Source organism: Scomber scombrus, chromosome 8, assembly GCF_963691925.1.
Source record: "Scomber scombrus chromosome 8, fScoSco1.1, whole genome shotgun sequence".
NCBI lineage: Eukaryota > Metazoa > Chordata > Actinopteri > Scombriformes > Scombridae > Scomber > Scomber scombrus.
This window is the reverse complement of record NC_084977.1, coordinates 17,514,841-17,533,031: the sequence shown is the minus strand read 5'-3', so window position 1 is coordinate 17,533,031 and position 18,191 is coordinate 17,514,841. Positions and strand designations below refer to the sequence as shown.

The window sequence follows — 18,191 nt, the reverse complement described above, 5'->3', positions numbered from 1 at the left end:
GTAATTGTTCCCTATGTCCACACTTGCTGCAAAGAAATTTTAATCTTTCATTTGTACTCTATGTCCTTTTAATGATTTTAAAGATTTTTTTATGTTTCTATACTTTTTATTATTAGTGTGTGTGTGTGTGTGTGTGTGTGTGTGTGTGTGTGTGTGTGTGTGTGTGTGTGTGTGTGTGTGTGTGTGTGTGTGTGTGGGTGGGGGGGGGTATGTGTTTACTATAATTGGGTTTTATTTTTATTTCTCAAATTCCATGTTTTCATGGGTTTTTTTTATTTTCCAATTTTTTCGGTTAAATGTTTGTTTTATGTAAAGCACATTGAGTTGCCACTGTGTATGAAATGCGCTATATAAATAAAACTGCCTTGCCTTGCCTTGCCTTTTTTGAGGTAATTTTAAGTGTAAAAGATGGAGGACAAAATCCACAGTCCTTGTCCTTTTGTGTGACAATGCATTCTGAAGTTTGCACAGAAAAAGGACTATAGAGTTTGTCCTCCATCTTTTACAATGAAATGGCTTTGAGGAAAGCGCTCTTTTTTTACCATTATGGATAGGAGGAATAATTTCACTGGCCAAAAAAAATTTCAGTGTACGAATGGGCATGTAGATACTGTATTACAATGGACTTTGAAAAAATGTGAACCAATCCTTTAAGGTACTCTACGCATAAAGGAGGCTTTTGCACACCTGTTAGACTCAGTGATTGATACACTGGGCAGGGAATATTTTAAATTTTTGAATTGGTTAATGTGCTGCTCTGTGTGCTGGTGTTTCTACAATTTAATACAGTTATGTGGAAATGTAATACAAATTAGCAACTTGGTATTTAAAAAAAAAAGCTTTAATATTATTTCCTCTAGTTGTTCTTAATCACTCATTCATTGTAGTATCTGAAAGAAGTTTAATGCTTATGGATTTAGGCATACGATTTTAAACTGTCCTCACAGAGCTGCAACACACACACTTTATAATTCGGCCTTTTATCTTTCGTGTCTCCTAGGTTAACGACAGAGTGCACGAGCTGCTCCTGACTGTCATCACTCGTGTTGGGATTGTGGTGTCCCTCGTCTGCCTCACTATCAGTATCTTCACTTTCTGCTTCTTCCGGGGCCTCCAGAGCGATCGCAACACCATCCACAAGAACTTGTGCATCAATCTCTTCATTGCCGAGTTAATATTCTTAATTGGTATCGATATGACGGAACCTAGGGTAAGCTGGAACGATTGCACCCTATTGATTTGGTTCTGATTCATTCCCTCTCACTTTTTCTCCTCACACCCCGAAAACAAAACCAACAAAACACCCGTTCAGAGTAAAATGGATGAGACTTTAACCATTGTTTGTTTCTAACCTTCTCAGTTTGTCCCTGACATGACATGAGTGAGACAGCACCATTAATATAAATTACTAAGGGGCTATGTCCCCCACTTGACAGGTCTTTTTTCCTCTTTCACTTCAAGCCACAGTTGTCATGGCTGAGTCTGCATCCGTACCATTTCTAAATGTCTACTCACCTACATTTTTCACTTCAAGGGGGAAAGGGCACAAAAAACTGCATACAGCTGTGAATTGAAGCTCCAAAAGCTGAGCTCTATGATCAAATGTTCTAACTTCAACCTTACAATAAGAATAACATTTAATTTGCTACCATGCTGATGGAAAGCTAAACCTGTGCATCGACAGAGCCCATGTGGTGAATGAATATTCATTACCTTTTTTCATCAGTTTCACTAATGCATGTTCCTCTGAATTGGAGAGGCAGCAGCATTGTCGTCTTTTCAGGGGGTTTTAATAAAAGATGGGGTGTATGACATACAATTTGCAATAAAGAAAGTGCTTTGGACATACCTCCTGTCATGTTTAAATCATATTTTTTACTATGAATTAATCTCAAAAAACTTTCTATATTATGGAAACTGTGATCATTTTGTTTATCCCTTAATCCTTGATTGTCTTAATTGGTTATTGTTCTGACTCAGATTGGATGCGCCATCATTGCGGGGATCCTTCATTTCTTCTTCCTGGCTTCCTTCTCCTGGATGTGTCTTGAGGGGGTCCAGCTGTACCTCATGCTTGTGGAGGTCTTTGAAAGTGAATACTCGCGCAAAAAATACTACTACGTGTCTGGTTATCTCTTTCCTGCCATTGTGGTCGGCGTCTCCGCAGCTATTGACTACAGGAGCTACGGGACCAAGAAAGCGTAAGTGCAGCCTTCTGAACAAATCCTTGCAAATGCAGAGCAGACATGCTGGATGCTTCACTGTGTGAGCTTACCTGCTGTGTCTGTATGTGGCAGCTTTTGAACAGAAATCTACTCATCATTTCTGCCAGTGCCTTATGTGCTTCCCTGGAGACTACACCAAAACATTTGAGCTCCTTTTGCCAGGGATGGGCAGCTGTTCAATTTTTTATGTCATTTGAAAGTGGCTGACAGACTAAACACTGTGGTTTCGGGGGGGGGGGGGGGCAGCTACATTAATGCCTCTCTACTCAAAGACCCTCCTGTGACCTCTTGTTTGTAAATGTTCTCTTAAAGAGAGGAGCACTGTGCAGAAAAAGCCTTTTACGTAGATTAATGGCCATATCTCAGCTAAGACTATTAAGTGAGGCTAGGCTACTCTGGGTCTTCCCTCTGTTTTGTACATTCAACCTGTGAAAGGAGCATTTGAAAGCACACCAAATTAAATATTGACTAGAAATTACCCACTCTATGTCACCGGCCCAAGTAACCAAAAATTAATTTCATTCCATTAATATTTGACTGCAGGAGCATGAAGACAACAATGATATTGTTTTTTCTTGTGTGTACTGCCTCAAAGCTGAAGTGTGTGTTTTCTTGCCATAGGTGCTGGCTAAGTGTGGATAATCATTTCATATGGAGTTTTATAGGACCTGTCACCTTTATCATCATGGTAAGCTATTTTTATTTTTCTTTGAATACTGGGACTGACAGAGTGAGGAAGGGACTGACGGGGTGAGATGGAGGAGATGCAGGGGAAGATAAAAGAAGTGAGCAGGTTGAACTGAAGGAAAAATCAGCAGGATTTTTGCTCCAAGTCTCCTCAGTGATGACAGGTTACTTTTGTGGCAAAGACAGATTTTAAGGCATCCAACAATTCTCTCTCACCTCTCACCAGCTGACAAAGTATCTGGTAGTGTCCTTTAACCTCCTATTTACAAATCTCCTGCGAAGTCTCACATTGGAGGTATAATGGTCTTCAAGTTGCACTTTTTTATGATAAGGGAAGAAAGGATTGAAAAGTAGCCCCAAGGTGTACATTTTACAGCACATGCAGTAAGATGGCACTGTTAGATTTTATAGCTCCTTTTTTTCCTCCTCTGCACCAGCCTTCTTGTGTGTTGCATGGCAGTAGTAAATGGCACATAACAGTGTCAGGGAGAGGAGGAGAGGCAAAGGCACCTCTCTGTTTGGTCAAGGACCGGCAGGGGTGAAGGACATATAGAATATCATATTGACATATGTCCCATTGAGGCATGCAATTATTTACTGGTCATGACATTATTATCTCCCGCTCCATCAGAAAGGCTCAGAAGAATGAGACCGTAGGGAGTCTTACCTCCCTGTGCAAAAAAGAAATAGCAGGTGGTATTCCTCAGATATATCCTCTCAGGCTACCATACCATGTATTGCTTTGCCCTTGTGCACACCAAGGGATGAGGAAGCTCTGCAAACTTGTCTTGCTGCCGTGCTGGGAGGACGGGTTGTATTTGTTCAGTACTGTGTTCATTATCCAGCATAATAGTTGGCACTGTATCTACAGATGCAGTGACCTCTGTTAAACATCAAACTGACACTGAAAATATACTGCAGAAAAGGGCACCCATGTCAAATTCCAGCTCTGTACACCATTGTCAGACAGCTAGGAGCTTTCAAAGTGAAGACATAGTGCAGCTCTTTGTCTGTGTGGTAACAAAATAAATAAAAAAGCAAATCTGCTCACTGGACTGCACTTCACAGTTTTCTCAAAGAGAGACATTGCTACTCAATGTAGCGTTTAAAAATGGAGGAGGAAGTGCACAGAAGACCTTGCAAAAGTGTGTTGCTGGAAATGTCTTTGAGTAAATTGTAAAATGCCTGTTTCTCTCGTTTTGTTTTCATTGATTTTTCTCTCTCAGCTCCCGCTTTGAATGTATGAGCTTATAATTGAGAAAAAGCTAACATTGTATTAAAACAAGTGTGCATTCTCCCTGTCTCAGCAAATGCTCTGTCAGCCAAACAGGAATATGTTTCCTTTCCCTAAATTGAGCCCTCATTGTTTTCCAATCGTGTGTTGCTTCCATAATGATTTGCATGAAAAATGCGTATGTTGTGGAAATGATGATCAGGATCCCGGTGGTGATGACCGGAGAGATAGAATCATGACCCTGTGAGGAGCTAATGTATTGTAGCAGAGCTAATGTATGACAGGAATGAGGTTTTGCAGCACAGGCTCGGGCAGCGCAAACTGCTTCTGTGATTCTGTGCAACAATTGACTCAAAAAGACAAAGTACTGTGGAAAGGGGCATCTCAGGGGAGCATGCAGGAGCAAGATTTGTCTACACCATCCGTGACCCTGGTTCTCTACAAATTGGCTTTGTCCTTGTCAAGAGGGAGAGGAGAAAAGGCACATGGGCAAGAGAAAGGAGAGAAAACAGTGTTGCCTTGGCTCATGTCTGGATCCCCACTCACCACCCAAACCATGTTTGTGCCAAGTAACATTGGTTTTGACCCAGGGTGGTCATGCTTTTTCTTCCTTTTGTTTCTTCTCTTTTACTTTTTTGTGCTTTTGCTGTTTTTTTCTTTCTTAAACAAGCCCTAAATACCAGCCTGAAAACAAAAGCCGATGGAAGGCATTTAGATCCTTGTTCTTAGGCAGAGGTTGCCCTGTCTCTGGGCACAGGGGGTATTAGCTCCATGAAAGGGGAACATGGAAGTAATGAGTGGAGGGGGGAGCCATTAGTATGCTTGAGATAGCTTCAACACAAGGCCTCTTGGATCATGACACGTCGTGAGCAGTTCTTATCATCTGGACAGCTCCATCTGCACCTTTAATATTTTATCCCCAGCAGTTCATTTGGAGTTCAGTGTGTACACACACAGTCCACTTCAGAAAAAGCTTTCTCCTCAGTCCCAGTACGGCGAGGTGCTTCTGCATGGCTTGCAGTGATGATTCAGAGACAGAGTGAAGGATAGAGGCATGGCAGCTCCGTTCTAGCAACGGGGATCCCCCGGGAAGGGCTGCGAAAGCATGTCGGTGGGGGTGGGAACATGTGCCGTGCTGCTAGATTACTTTAAAATACTGTGTCCCTCTTCTCTGTCTCATTGGATCCATGTCACCACTCCAGGCTGTGTGAAAGGGTTTTTTCAAAAGTCCTGTCCCTCCTGCCCCTTCCCTCCTCCCCCACTGTCTGACTCATGCAGGCAGCTGATAGAAATAATGGCTGATAGCTGCGAAACAAAACATAGTTTCAGTGCCGTCTGTGATATAAAAGAAGGTTCACGATTCAGGATTTTTTTTCTCTTTCTTTTCCAGTCATCCCTCCTCCTTTACTGCCTCGGTTATTGTGTGCAGCTCCATGAGTTGATTGCATGTGGAGGGGTGATGTGATGTATTGATCATATCTTTTGATAGCAGTGTGCACCAGAACACAGAAAATGTCTGTTCAAGAGTGAATGGCCATGGTCTGAGTCCAGCTCATAAAGGTCATTCATTTATTTCATGCACTCATACTGGCAATGCGTCTCCTTTTTTCTCTTGCCAATGTTTTTTTTTTCTTTTTTGTTCTAATGATAGCATAGTAACAATGAAATGCACTCTTTAGAAAACTTGTGTTGTGTATTTGCAAATGTGTTTATATGAATGTATTTTATGTGGTTATCCACATAAATGATACAGTTCACATTTACACATATTTGTCTGCTGTATTTTTGTATTTTGTCTGAACCTTTGATATGCACTATTGGAGACACACATTTCAGTTTTTCTTTCTCAGGTATTCCTTGACATTATTTATACATGCCTGGCTTGCAGTACAAACACAGTCTGGTTCATCTGCTGTGAGTGCATGTACATGCTGTGTCAGGGACTAGTTTGCTCCAGAATAAATGTTTTTGAAGTAAATTATTTGGAGCGGCTCCTTGCTGGCCTATCCAGCCTTTGTGTCTTTAAATCACGGTATTGATTTTTAAGGTACCATATAATACGCTCTGGAACACAGCACATAGTATCCTTGTCTCAACCTGATATGTGCCACTGGCTCCCTTAAGATTTTATACATTAAAACGAGCAAGCAAGCGCCATATCTCTCTGTCTCTGTCTCTGTCTGTCTCTGTCTCTGTCTCTCTCTCTCTCTCTCTCTCTCTCTCTCTCTCTCTCTCTCTCTCTCTCTCTCTCTCTCTCTCTCTCTCTCTCTCTCTCTCTCTCTCTCTCTCTCTCTCTCTCTCTCTCTCTCCTCTCTCTTTCTCTCTCTCTCTCTCTCTCTCCTCCCTGTTTGTCTTGCTTTCTCTTTCTCTCTCTCTTCATCTGTTCACACACAGGAATCGAACAAAATATACCATGTTCCCTCAAGCCTTTTGTAGCTGGTTACACCTCATAATATTTCACTATGTGCATAAAATGATATGCAGTTGTTTTGGACAACAAGAAGGTCTCTTATTCCTCTTGCAACTTTTCATCCCCTTCTGACTACGCCAGACTGCTGCTCTGTGGCTGCTTGTATTTATCCCCCACTGTGATGGATTTTAATGCATTTCCATGCTCTCATTGACATAGAATGACACTAAATTTTAACTCAGCCCGGCTGGGATGATAGATGTTTATTGGATTAGTCTGTGGACATGCAGAGATTTTAAGGCTCTCCTCTTTTAATACTTATAGACAAATTAACACTTCTTTTTCTCTGTCTACTATATCCTTAGTCCTACATTTTCATGTATTAACACTTTCATTACTCTGTTTTGACAGCTCAATCTCATCTTCCTGGTCATCACAATGTACAAAATGGTGAAGCACTCTACCACCCTGAAACCAGACTCTAGCCGAATGGAGAATATAAAGTAAGTAAAGCATAATATGCTGAACACCCGCATCTTGCTTATCAGCAATATAACACTGGTGCTATTCTGCCATTACCCCCAGGAAAACTAAGACTATTTTACTCTTGAGGTAATGATTCTTTCCTTTTTTTAGCTTAATAATGTTTCAGAAAAAAATGCATTACCTCTCTTACCTCGGAGCCAAATTTCAGTGCTTGACTAGTAAGTAACATTAGAATGTAAAATAATTTCTTTCTTTTTTTTCTGGATAATTTTTTAAGAAAATATCCAGATGGAACATTTACCAGAGGAATTCATTTTGAGATTTCAAATGTTACACAGTGTTTGAATTAGACTTTTGGCGTGTCTCCGCTGTAATGACGACTACACTGACTTTGTGTCCCTTCATGTTTTGCTCCAAACCACTAGCCACAGAATTGCACTGGCATGACACACATCACTCTAAGGCTGCAACTTAACTATGCACTGGTAGCTCTGATAGGGTGGGGTAGAGTGGAAAAGCTACCATGTGTGTTTGCTGCTGGAATATGTTGGACCTTTTTTTTTCCTTTATAGATCCTAGCTTCTAATCCAAGAAAAAAAAAATCCTTCCTAACACAACCCCCACCACCCCACCCTGCTATCCCCTCCTAGTTTAGGCTTTCCTCAACATTTATGATGTGTTTTGCTTTGGGAAGGAAAGCAATGTTTTTTGAAGCACTAATTGTTTTGTTTTTTGCACTTCTGTGAAAGCAATATTTATTGCTGTTTACTGCAGGCTGAATTTCAGGGAATTCTTCCATTTTAGGTTATATGGTTTTGTCGCTCTCCGTAGCACAGCTTCATGTCACTTTGCACCATTACATTATGTATTATAACTTGAACTCTGTGTAAGAGTGGTGGTTGTGCTATTTTTATCCAGTGTTTGTTATTTTTCTTTTTTCCTTAATGAATGTGTGCAACATGACAGCACTGTGGTAAAACTGCAATAAGGAAGAATAGTCAGAAAAGGGCCTATTCAGAAGTCTTGGTTTATTTGAGATGGACTACTCCCTTATCAAGGAAACCACAACACAGCACATTTACTCAACATAGTGGCACTCAGATTGTAGTGCATTTGTACTTGAAACACTTTCTCTTAAGCGTGTTTATACAGTAGAAATATGCTGTGTATTAATAGCTGTTTCTTTGTGATCTTTTTCTTTGTTTTTTTGTGCCAAAGTCTCTGAAAGTCAGTATAGCGCCTATGTCATTGCATGTTGCATGTAAAAGCAAAGTTAACACGCACCCTCTCCTTTCTCTTCTCCTATCATTCTCCTCCTCTCTCTGTTCTGCGATCCACACCAGTAATTATCGCGTTTGTGATGGCTACTATAATACAGATTTGCCTGGGTAAGCTTTTACTATACACCTCAGATAATTTTACCCACACAACACCACCCACGCATTTAAATGCAAATTCAACCACAGACAATGTGCTCTACACAGAATTTTGTAACTGTCATCATCAACAGCAAAACATACAACTCTCAAGTCCTTGTTAGACTCAGTCCTTGTTAATTTCATTGCACCCCTTGATTTCCCTTGGATCAAAGTTTATGATATCTTACTCAAATGCCGACTAACCCCCGCTGTTGTGCGCTCTGATCTAATTGTGTTTCTCTTTTCCTGCTTATCATGCTCTCTAGCTATGAAGATAATAAACGGTTTATCAAGTAAGGACATGTTGCCCAGAACTCTTCAGCTTGTAGTTTATTCTCTTTCCTCGTATATTCCTGTCTTTCTTTCTTTCTTTCTTTCTTTCTTTCCTTCTTCCTTCCATTTTCATTTTTTTACCCTCTCCCAAACTGCTGCTTCAAAGCTACTCATCCACTGTCCTTGTGACTGTTCACTGTCACTGTGTCCATCATCTTGAAATCCAGTGTTGGTGTTGTTGTGTGTTTGAGCATTGAACCTTGACCACTGTCAGTGTCTGAAGGCTCCACAGGACCTTCACACATGAGGCGGGTGATCTCCCTTTTCCTTGAACTCTTTAAACATCTGCTTAGTTCTCCACTTCTGATAAAACATTCACTAGATAAACATTTCAGTGTATGGCCTTTTAAAAATAGTATACGGTTCAGGCAGATAATCGTATATGTAATGCAGATAGCTTGTGTTTTTTGACATGCTGTGTCTGCTGAGTTTGCTGTACTGTATGTTCTAACACATGAAAAGTTATTTACAGAAAACAAGATCAAGGTTTTGCTTCCTTCCTGCCTGTTTGAATGCAGGCACCGCATTCGAGTTTTAGAGTGTATGTGTGTGGAGGGTTTGTTAGGATGTTTTATGTCATATTATTCTTCTTCTCACCTGGTTTACAGCTTTCCCCTAGTCTTTCATAGTGTTGGTGATTTGCAAATCCCATTCATTATTTTCTCAGACCAGTGAACCCCTCTCATGCTAGATTTGTCCTCTGCTTGTGTTTGTTTTCGCTGTCCTTTAGATCCTGGGTCATGGGTGCCTTTGCTCTACTGTGTCTGCTGGGTCTGACGTGGTCCTTTGGCCTCTTCTTCATCAACGAAGCCTCGATTGTCATGGCGTACCTCTTCACCATTTTCAACACCTTCCAAGGAATGTTTATCTTCATCTTCCATTGCCTTCTCCAGAAAAAAGTAAGTTTCTTATTATCTGCAGCTCAGAGGCAGTGATTTTCTTTTCAAGGTGAACAGCCAAGGCCGAACCTTCGCACCGACATGTAGAATTCACAGAGCGCCACGTCCTGATATAAAGAACAAACACTGCTTGCATGAAGATCTCAGCTAAGTCATATGTAAAGTCAACATTGTATGTAAACACTCGGCTGTTTGCTCACGCAGGTCCGCAAAGAGTACAGCAAGTGCTTCCGCCACACGTACTGCTGCGGAGGGCTGCCAACTGAGAGCTCACACGGTTCTGCAAAGACTTCCACCACACGGACCAGTGCACGCTACTCCTCTGGTACACAGGTAGAGCAACAACTTCATACAGTCAAAGACTCACCGTCAAAAGAGTGAAGAGCACAGCATTTCCTGCACAAACACACTCATTATACAGCTTATTTTTATTGTTATGAACCCCAAAGTTTCAACAATTTCTCAGGAGAATGTACTTTCATCATGAGCATGTAGCTATTGTACCGAGAAATGCACATTATGCATTTTAGCTTCAGAGGTAAATCAAGAGACAAACATTATGCCACATTTTACAAGCAGCATCTGCTGTACTGCATGAGTACCTTTCTTCTGTTCTGCCCCCTTTAGCACTTGCTTTATCTTTTTTTCTCACTAACGTCATGTGCATGAAAATTTGTACTGCACTATTTAAAGAGCAAGCACATTTTACTGTGAAGAAAGCCAAATTTGCAAAAACAAAACATGTTTTTTTTTTCTTATTAAATGCTCATAGACCTTATGAGAAAATACCTTTAGATGTACTGTACCTAAACAGAATCATCCCTGTCACACTTTATTCAAGAGATTAATGAATGACGCTGAAGTCATTCAAAAATTGAGTCAAATAGAATTTGTCACATAAAGTGAAAATAGGCATTAGTTCTGCCCTTGCTTCACTGCATATTAAAAGGTATGCGAGGAGTGATAGTACACAGAAAATAAATGAAAGTTGATCTGAGAGGTGAGCGGGCTTGTTTAAAGTCCTAATTACTGTCCCTTGTTGACCTGACAGAGTCGTATCAGGAGAATGTGGAATGACACCGTAAGAAAGCAATCTGAGTCCTCCTTTATCTCAGGTGACATCAACAGCACCTCAACCCTTAACCAAGGTCAGTTCACACCTCATTTCTCTCCACATGCACACCTATGCACACATTTCATCATCCAGCTAAAAATACTTCCTTCAAGTACCAATGATCTCACACAACCATACAGGATCCTACTCTGGTAATCATAAAAAATGCCTTAAGCTTGAAAAGAGAAAGCAGTACGACTAAAATAAAAAAAAGAAGGAAAAAAAAGATCTAGGCCTTTAGTCGAGTCTCCCTGTTCTGCCAGCGAAGGATTACAAAAATCCATCCTCAAATACTCTGTATGCTGTCATTCTGGCCGGTAACATCAGTCTCAAATTGGGGCAAGGCTAGTACGTTTTTTATTTAAGTGCTGGCTGTCCAAAGTTCATACCCAGACTCAGGGGAAATATAGGCAAAACTAAAAAAAAAAGAAAGAAAGAGAAAAAAGTTTTATTTTAGGAAAATCTTAACACGCAGAGAGGCCATTTGTTGCCTGGCATATTAGGCTGTTACTTTACAGGGGAATTTATGAGGTAGAGAGGGGGAAAAAAACTATCATTTATTATTTAGCTCGAGCACAAATATGATGATGAGAAGATGATGTTCAACTCTGGCTGACCTGGAGTGCTTAGTGTGTTGTTAGGCTTTCTGCTGCCTCTGAAATGGCTTTCCAAGCATGCGAGGGAGAAGAAGGTTTACACCAGGGTAGTTTAACTTCACTCCCTCCTCTCCCCTCCTCTGACTCCTGCCGCTGCTGCTCTTTGCCTTCTCTTGCTTTTTCGCTGCCACTTCCCATAAGGTAAAACATTACACCTAGGAGTTTGAAGCACATTTTGACTCGCTGATACATCAGTAGCAATATAAAAGTATGACCTTTCTTCCTACAGTACTGTTTCCTGGAGAAGTTAATGTAAAGGTTGGATATTGATCACTCCGGGGTGTAGTAGCTTAGTTACCCTAGAGAGTCAGTGCACTAAAGGAGGGCTCTATCTCCTGGAAGTACTTCCCTGTCATTATAAACATCCCTGGAGACTTCCCAACATGACAGATGGCATTTTACACAGGTGATAAATGGAATTGGAAATACCTCAGATCCCTAAAACACAAAAACACTGAAAGGAAGATGACGTTTGGGAGTAAATGGCCAATTTTGAGTCTAAATAAAGATTTTGATATTTAAACTTGGAAGGGTTCTACTCTTTGTCATAGGGGAAATTTATATTTGCACCTAGTCCAAGTAGTAAAACGATGCACAATCAGAGAATGCAAGGTGCTATTTTGAAAAAATATATTTGCTCAAGATGATAAGAAAAATGTGACTTATGAAAAGCACTGATGATAGGATCGAAAAATTGGTAGTTTCTATATGACCTGCAACACGCACAACAAATGAACTTAAAAGCTGAAAAAAAGCTGCTATCTAGAATTGAGAAGTATTTTTGGCTCAAGCAGGAGTAGTCAGTTGCTTGCATCTCCCTAATTGCTTCTCAAAACTTTATTCTGCAAATGAACATCCTAGTTTCAGATCCTGGCAGACACCCTTGATGAGACCACATACCTTATCACACAAACTTTCTGACAATTTCCTTAATTTCCTTTTATCATGACACTTTCATTTACCGTGCACCAAACTTATCTGCTGTTCTTCTGTCTTGCCACTCCAGGAATGACCGGGAATTATCTACTAACAAATCCTCTTCTTCGACCACAAGGCACTAACAACCCTTATAACACCTTACTGGCTGAGACAGTCGTATGTAACACCCCCACGGCTCCAGTGTTTAACTCGCCAGGTGTGCTTACTTAATACTTTCACCAGCATTTAGGCTTCTTTTCTTCTCTTTTTGCCGCGTTTCTTTCTCTCCCTCTTTTGTCTCTTCAGAGTGTACAGCAGGCCAAATGAAAGACAGGAAGTTCTCCAGTATCACATTTCTCTCTGAATCATTGTTTCCCAAATGCTTGATACAGTGCATACTGTGTGTGAAAATGTGCACATGTTTTCATGTAGAACACAGATTTTTGTGGTTCGTCACAATCCACCCTCTGTGTTCTCATATTTCTCTTATCCAAACTCTGAACGGGACATAATGATTAAGATGGGAATGAGATACTACATGTTCTGCCTTGAGTTAATGTAAACAACAGTGCAGACATGAAGTTGTAGTATAAACTGCATGATTATTGAGATTTATGAGTTTATCAAGTGATTTCTTATTTTTCTATGTGTTTTAGAGGGATCTACCCCCTTAAAATATCTTAAACTGATAGCAAAATCTATGTACTTAATGCAGTTTTTGCATTAAATTGCCTGCGTATAGATACATGTATATTCGGTAAAGGCACTTGACCATGCAAACTTTTAAAAATCACTATATCTCAGTTGCACATGGCATTTAAGCATAGATCACATTGTAAAGACTGTGCTGAGATGATGTGTGCTATTCTATTTTAAATCTGCAATGGCATCTTTTGTCATGTTTTGTGCTTTTTTCCTTGTGCTTCCCTCTAGTGACCTACAGAGAGACAAGTATGGGAGTAAAACTTAACTTTGCCTATCAAATGTAAATTTTTTTCAGCATGCTTATTAAAAACAACCAAAACCCTGGCACAATCACTGGTTTACTTTAGGCCATTAACACACACTCAGTGAGCAAGTGGTTCACAAAATTATCTCCCTAAATTTAAATCTCGAAAGAAATAAAAGATTTCTCCAGTCATTTGGCACAATCTTTAAGATCTAACAGATTTATTGCAAACGCACATTACTCTGCTTCTCTCTCTTCTGCTTAATTTGTGATTTTAACTGACCAAAAAATGTGTTGCTCTTTACTGGCAGAAAGGAGCATTTATCAGATAGGTTTCCTTTTGTTTTCTTTTTTATTCTTTTTCTTCTCTTTTCTCCTAAAAAACGTCTGTCCTCCTGTGGCATTCAGCAGTCTCAGTGTCCAGTAGTATTCCCCTCACACCTTTCCAGACAACACATGTCTGGACACTAAATTGCCTCCTAGCAGGCATAAACACACAGATGTCATGGCAGCAGCTGTTTAATTTTCCCATGTTCTCTTATTTTCTGTTTCTCGTCATTTCTCCCCAATAAGCTCTCTAAAATTTCACCTTTTAACACGATCACAGTCACTCCCTTTGTTTTGGACAAAGATAAATGTTGCTGTAAAATCTCCCTATTAGTCTTCATCTTAATTTCTAGATCAGTTGAAGCATGTTAGCCATAACGGAGCACATTTTTCCTTTATCTCCTCTCTCAATCATAGAATAACTAATATTTATCCTTCTTGCTGCTGCTTTCCATGACCTCCATGCTTTGAGAAATTCCTAACATGACTGCATCTGACCTCTGCAGCGGCTGTGTTATTCTTGAGCTGTTCTGCTAGTGACCGGGGTCTCACTGGGAACTGTCACTGTGACGGATGCCAAGTGCTGGGCTGCGGGCAAGCGCTGACCTTTGCCAGCTTTGGCTACACAAGCTGCCAACTAATGGGCAGAAAGTGTACAAACATAAAGGAAAAAAATCTGTTGGCATTTGAATTAATTGAAGTAAAAGCTGTTTAATGCTTGTTTATTTCATTTGCTGAACCCTTGCTCTTGCTAAGTTGCAGTTAAGACTTTTACTTTATGTTTTGTTGTTCTTTTGAGTGATTCTTCTTCATGTTACAATAAATCATTTTACTTTCTTTTGTACATCAGCTGCTCTTAGACCAGATAGCCTGAGCAGACAGACATGATGTGAGTTGTCTAAAGTGAGTCTTTTCACCTGCTGTGTGTGGTGATGGTGGAGTGCTGCTTGTGGGCTCCCCTTGTAGTGAGAACAAAGATGGCTGTCCCATGTTGATACATGACTACTTTCCCTTTCTGTCTATGTCATCTTTTCCCATATCTGTCCTTTTCTTTCCCTTGGCACATCCAACCTATTAGTTGCTAGAAAACCTGTAAGTGTTGTAGCTTGCCCGTTTGTGGCTTCATACTTGTGGACATCTACTTTTGCCCGGTGTGTTGTGATGGTGATTACTGTTTTAGTTTGTTTCTTAATGTTGTTTGGGATCTTTTTCATTGCTTTGTCACTTATGTGGCAGACTAAAATGCACAATGCTCTGCTTATAACAAAGCAATTATTTATAAGAGAAAGTCAAAATGTATATATCTGAGAAAGTAAAATGATTTCTCTCAATAATGCATGCCTATATATTGTATGTTAATGATTGTGCCTAACTAACGGATTTACGGCATGGCTTAATTTGACTTGAGTTAACTATGAGAAACTGCATCCTAAACAGCATTAAACTTCTTTTTTTTTTGTAACGGTTCTGAGTTGACTAATGTGAAATCCCCTCACATTCTCTTCTCCTTTCAGGGCACTCACTGAACAATGCGGTGAGGGATACAAGTGCAATGGATACTCTACCGCTAAATGGTAACTTTAACAATAGCTACTCGCTCCGCAATGGGGACTTTGGCGACAGTGTGCAGGTAGTAGACTGTGGCCTCAGTCTGGACGATGCTGCCTTCGAGAAAATGATAATCTCTGAGCTAGTACACAACAACCTGCGTGCCTGTAACAAAAGCCACCAACAGCAACAGCAGCAGCACCCCAGTTTACATCATCAGCCCCACCACCAGCAGCCGCCACAGTACCACCACCACCATCATCACCACCACGCGGAGCGGGCTCCGCCCAAGGTGACAATGGTAGGTGGCAGCAGCAGTGAAGATGACGCTATCGTAGCAGACGCTTCCTCTTTGGTGCACATGGGTGACACAGTGGGCCTCGAGCTGCACCATCAGCAGGAGCTAGAGGCACCGCTCATCCCCCAGCGGACTCACTCGCTTCTGTACGCACCCCAGAAGAAAGTGAGGACCGATGGGGGAGTTGATACCTTTGTCAGCCAGCTGACACCCACCAACCCTAATGATAGTCTGCAGTCGCCAAACAGAGACTCCTTGTACACTAGTATGCCTAATCTGAGGGACTCTCCATTGCCCGAGAGCAGCCCCGATGTGGTGGAGGACCTGTCCCCCTCCAAGAGGAGCGAGAATGAGGACGTTTACTACAAGAGCATGCCTAACTTAGGAGCTGGCCATCAGCTCCAGGCCTATTACCAGATAGGCCGAGGGAACAGTGATGGTTACATTATTCCTATTACTAAAGAGGGCTGCATCCCTGAAGGCGATGTGCGGGAAGGACAGATGCAGTTAGTCACAAGCCTTTAAATGTATTTAAATCATCCCCAAACCTCTTCCTGCTCTTTTGCAGCCATGACCTCTTGGAGGACACACTAGTGAAAGGAAAGGAAGTCTTTGTTTTATTTTTGAAGAGAGCCTAGAAGCCCCATCATACACACTAGCCATTTACAAACCTCCCCTCCCCCATCTGCATTGCCATCTCCTTTACCCCCAAACATGCCACTCCTTCTACCTTCCCCACAGACCAACAGACTTGGTGCACAGCAATGGCAGTGCAACGTTTTAATGAGACTGTACATAAAATGCAGAGTCAAATTTCAATTTTAAGAGACAAGCCAACTATGTATTTAAATGTGCTGCTGCTGTTGAATAATTGAGAACAATTTAAGGTACGAAAATAATGAAAAAAAGAAAAAAAAGAAAAAAAAAGAAACATTACTGGCTACATCAGATCAGCAATTTCCCAGTCAAAAGGTTGTACATACACTCCCCGACATCCTTGTTGAAGCCTGTTTTTTTTTATTGTGAACAAAACAATACCCCTAGACCAGGACATGGACTCCATTTGTAAAATGTTCCTGTGCAGACTGTTTGAAAAGGAATATAAGGTCCTGGTCACTCTCCATCACCATGAAGTTTGGATTGTATTACCACTAGCAATCAAGCCCCTGGCCTTATATTTTCTCAACTGTACATTGAACTGTTGTCAAGGAAAATGGCTAAAATATATATTTTGTTGTATTGCTAGTGTAAAATAAAAATTAATGGGAAACCGTAAATATGAAGAAACCTTTTAATTGCAAAATTTAACGTTTGAGAGACTATTGTGTAGAAGTTGCACATATGTTATACAGTGTCTTTATGGTTCCAGCACTTCATTCATGGTAGTTAGTTTGAATGTAAAGGCTCATGAAAAGAAAGGAGGATTCGACAAATTACAAAGATTAATTATCACATTTTCCACCTGTGAACAGTGTTTTTGCTTAATGAGTTCCATTGATATCGCCCATAGAAATATGTTTATTTGATTTTGCCACAGTGGCATTACTTAGTAGAATGGGAATGCAAAAACCCAGTTAAAGTGATTTATGCATTGCACAGTTTTTTTGTGTAATTCTGAATGAAATAGATCTTTTTAACAGTCATGGCAGGGTCAGGGCGATGGGCAAATGCAACTGAAATTAAACCAACTTTTGACAATAAAGTTTCTATCATAAATGTAGTTCTTCCGCCTGGGTTTGGACATTTTATTTATTAAAATCTTTCCAAAAAATAAATGGGAAATGTGTGAATATTTTCCAGCACTGGTATACATGCTGTACTGTAGCTCATGTTTTTTATGTAAACATGTTACCAAGGGGCTCATCACTTAAGACTGATGTAAAGTTCAACACTTGTTTAACAAATGAAATAAATGTGAGATTTTTTGTCAAATGCCAGTTGCTTTTTAATGGTTTGTGTTTTTGGTACTATTTGGGAAAAACGCTTTAATTGTTTTGGTATGGACAAAATACACTTTTGACTCAGGTTATAAAGTAAGTCCCGAGCACCTTAAAAGGTAATTTGGTGAATTTGTTTTCTATGGGATTTATTTGCTTTTTTGTTCTGCTTTTTCTTCAATCACTGCAGTGTAGAGAGCTCATTTCACCGTATGTGTTAGAGAAGCCAAATCTTTCCATGTGATTCAAAGATGAGAAACTCAGGTAGGAAAATTGCATTGTAAATGTTCCTCTGTGTGGTTGTAACACTAATAAAGGTTCGAAAATGACACTGGTTTACAGTATTGTCCAATTAGTATATTATTGAATGAGCACTAGTTTTGGCACCATAAAAGAGCACTATTATCTTGTAAGATGTTGGATTTTAATGCTGTGTGGGAGTGGAAACATGTCTGTGGACCTAACAAGGGGTCAGTGTTACACTTGGCTGTGGTTGTAGAAATATATTATACATAATATGTCCGACTATGACACACACTTGCTCTAATTAATGTCTGCTGCTGCTGAAGCCCACAGTCCTGTACGCTTTATGCCTCAGGTAATGCTAATTTACGAAGCATTTTAATATAACACCAGTTGAGGCAAAGTGACAGCTCGCAGCAGGGTATCTGGAAATTGCACTGTTTACCATTTGGCATTGACGGAAATGACTCAGAACTTAGCAAAAATGCACTTTATGTCAGAGCCAGTGC

At 40.4% G+C, this 18,191-nt stretch overlaps 1 protein-coding gene across 1 annotated transcript in view; it reads left to right on the top strand.

The window, feature by feature from the left end:
• adgrl2a (adhesion G protein-coupled receptor L2a) overlaps positions 1–17,750 on the top strand; it is a 75,704-nt gene extending 57,954 nt beyond the window's left edge. Inside the window, exons 14-24 of the mRNA XM_062423782.1 lie at positions 1,001–1,210; positions 1,981–2,201; positions 2,847–2,913; positions 6,968–7,059; positions 9,524–9,692; positions 9,897–10,025; positions 10,744–10,840; positions 12,469–12,597; positions 13,314–13,331; positions 15,171–15,381; positions 15,469–17,750. Of these exons, the coding sequence (XP_062279766.1) occupies positions 1,001–1,210; positions 1,981–2,201; positions 2,847–2,913; positions 6,968–7,059; positions 9,524–9,692; positions 9,897–10,025; positions 10,744–10,840; positions 12,469–12,597; positions 13,314–13,331; positions 15,171–15,381; positions 15,469–16,027 (1,902 nt within the window). The 3' untranslated portion in view covers positions 16,028–17,750. The remainder of the gene's footprint in view (positions 1–1,000; positions 1,211–1,980; positions 2,202–2,846; positions 2,914–6,967; positions 7,060–9,523; positions 9,693–9,896; positions 10,026–10,743; positions 10,841–12,468; positions 12,598–13,313; positions 13,332–15,170; positions 15,382–15,468) is intronic.
• Positions 17,751–18,191: the final 441 nt, after the last annotated feature.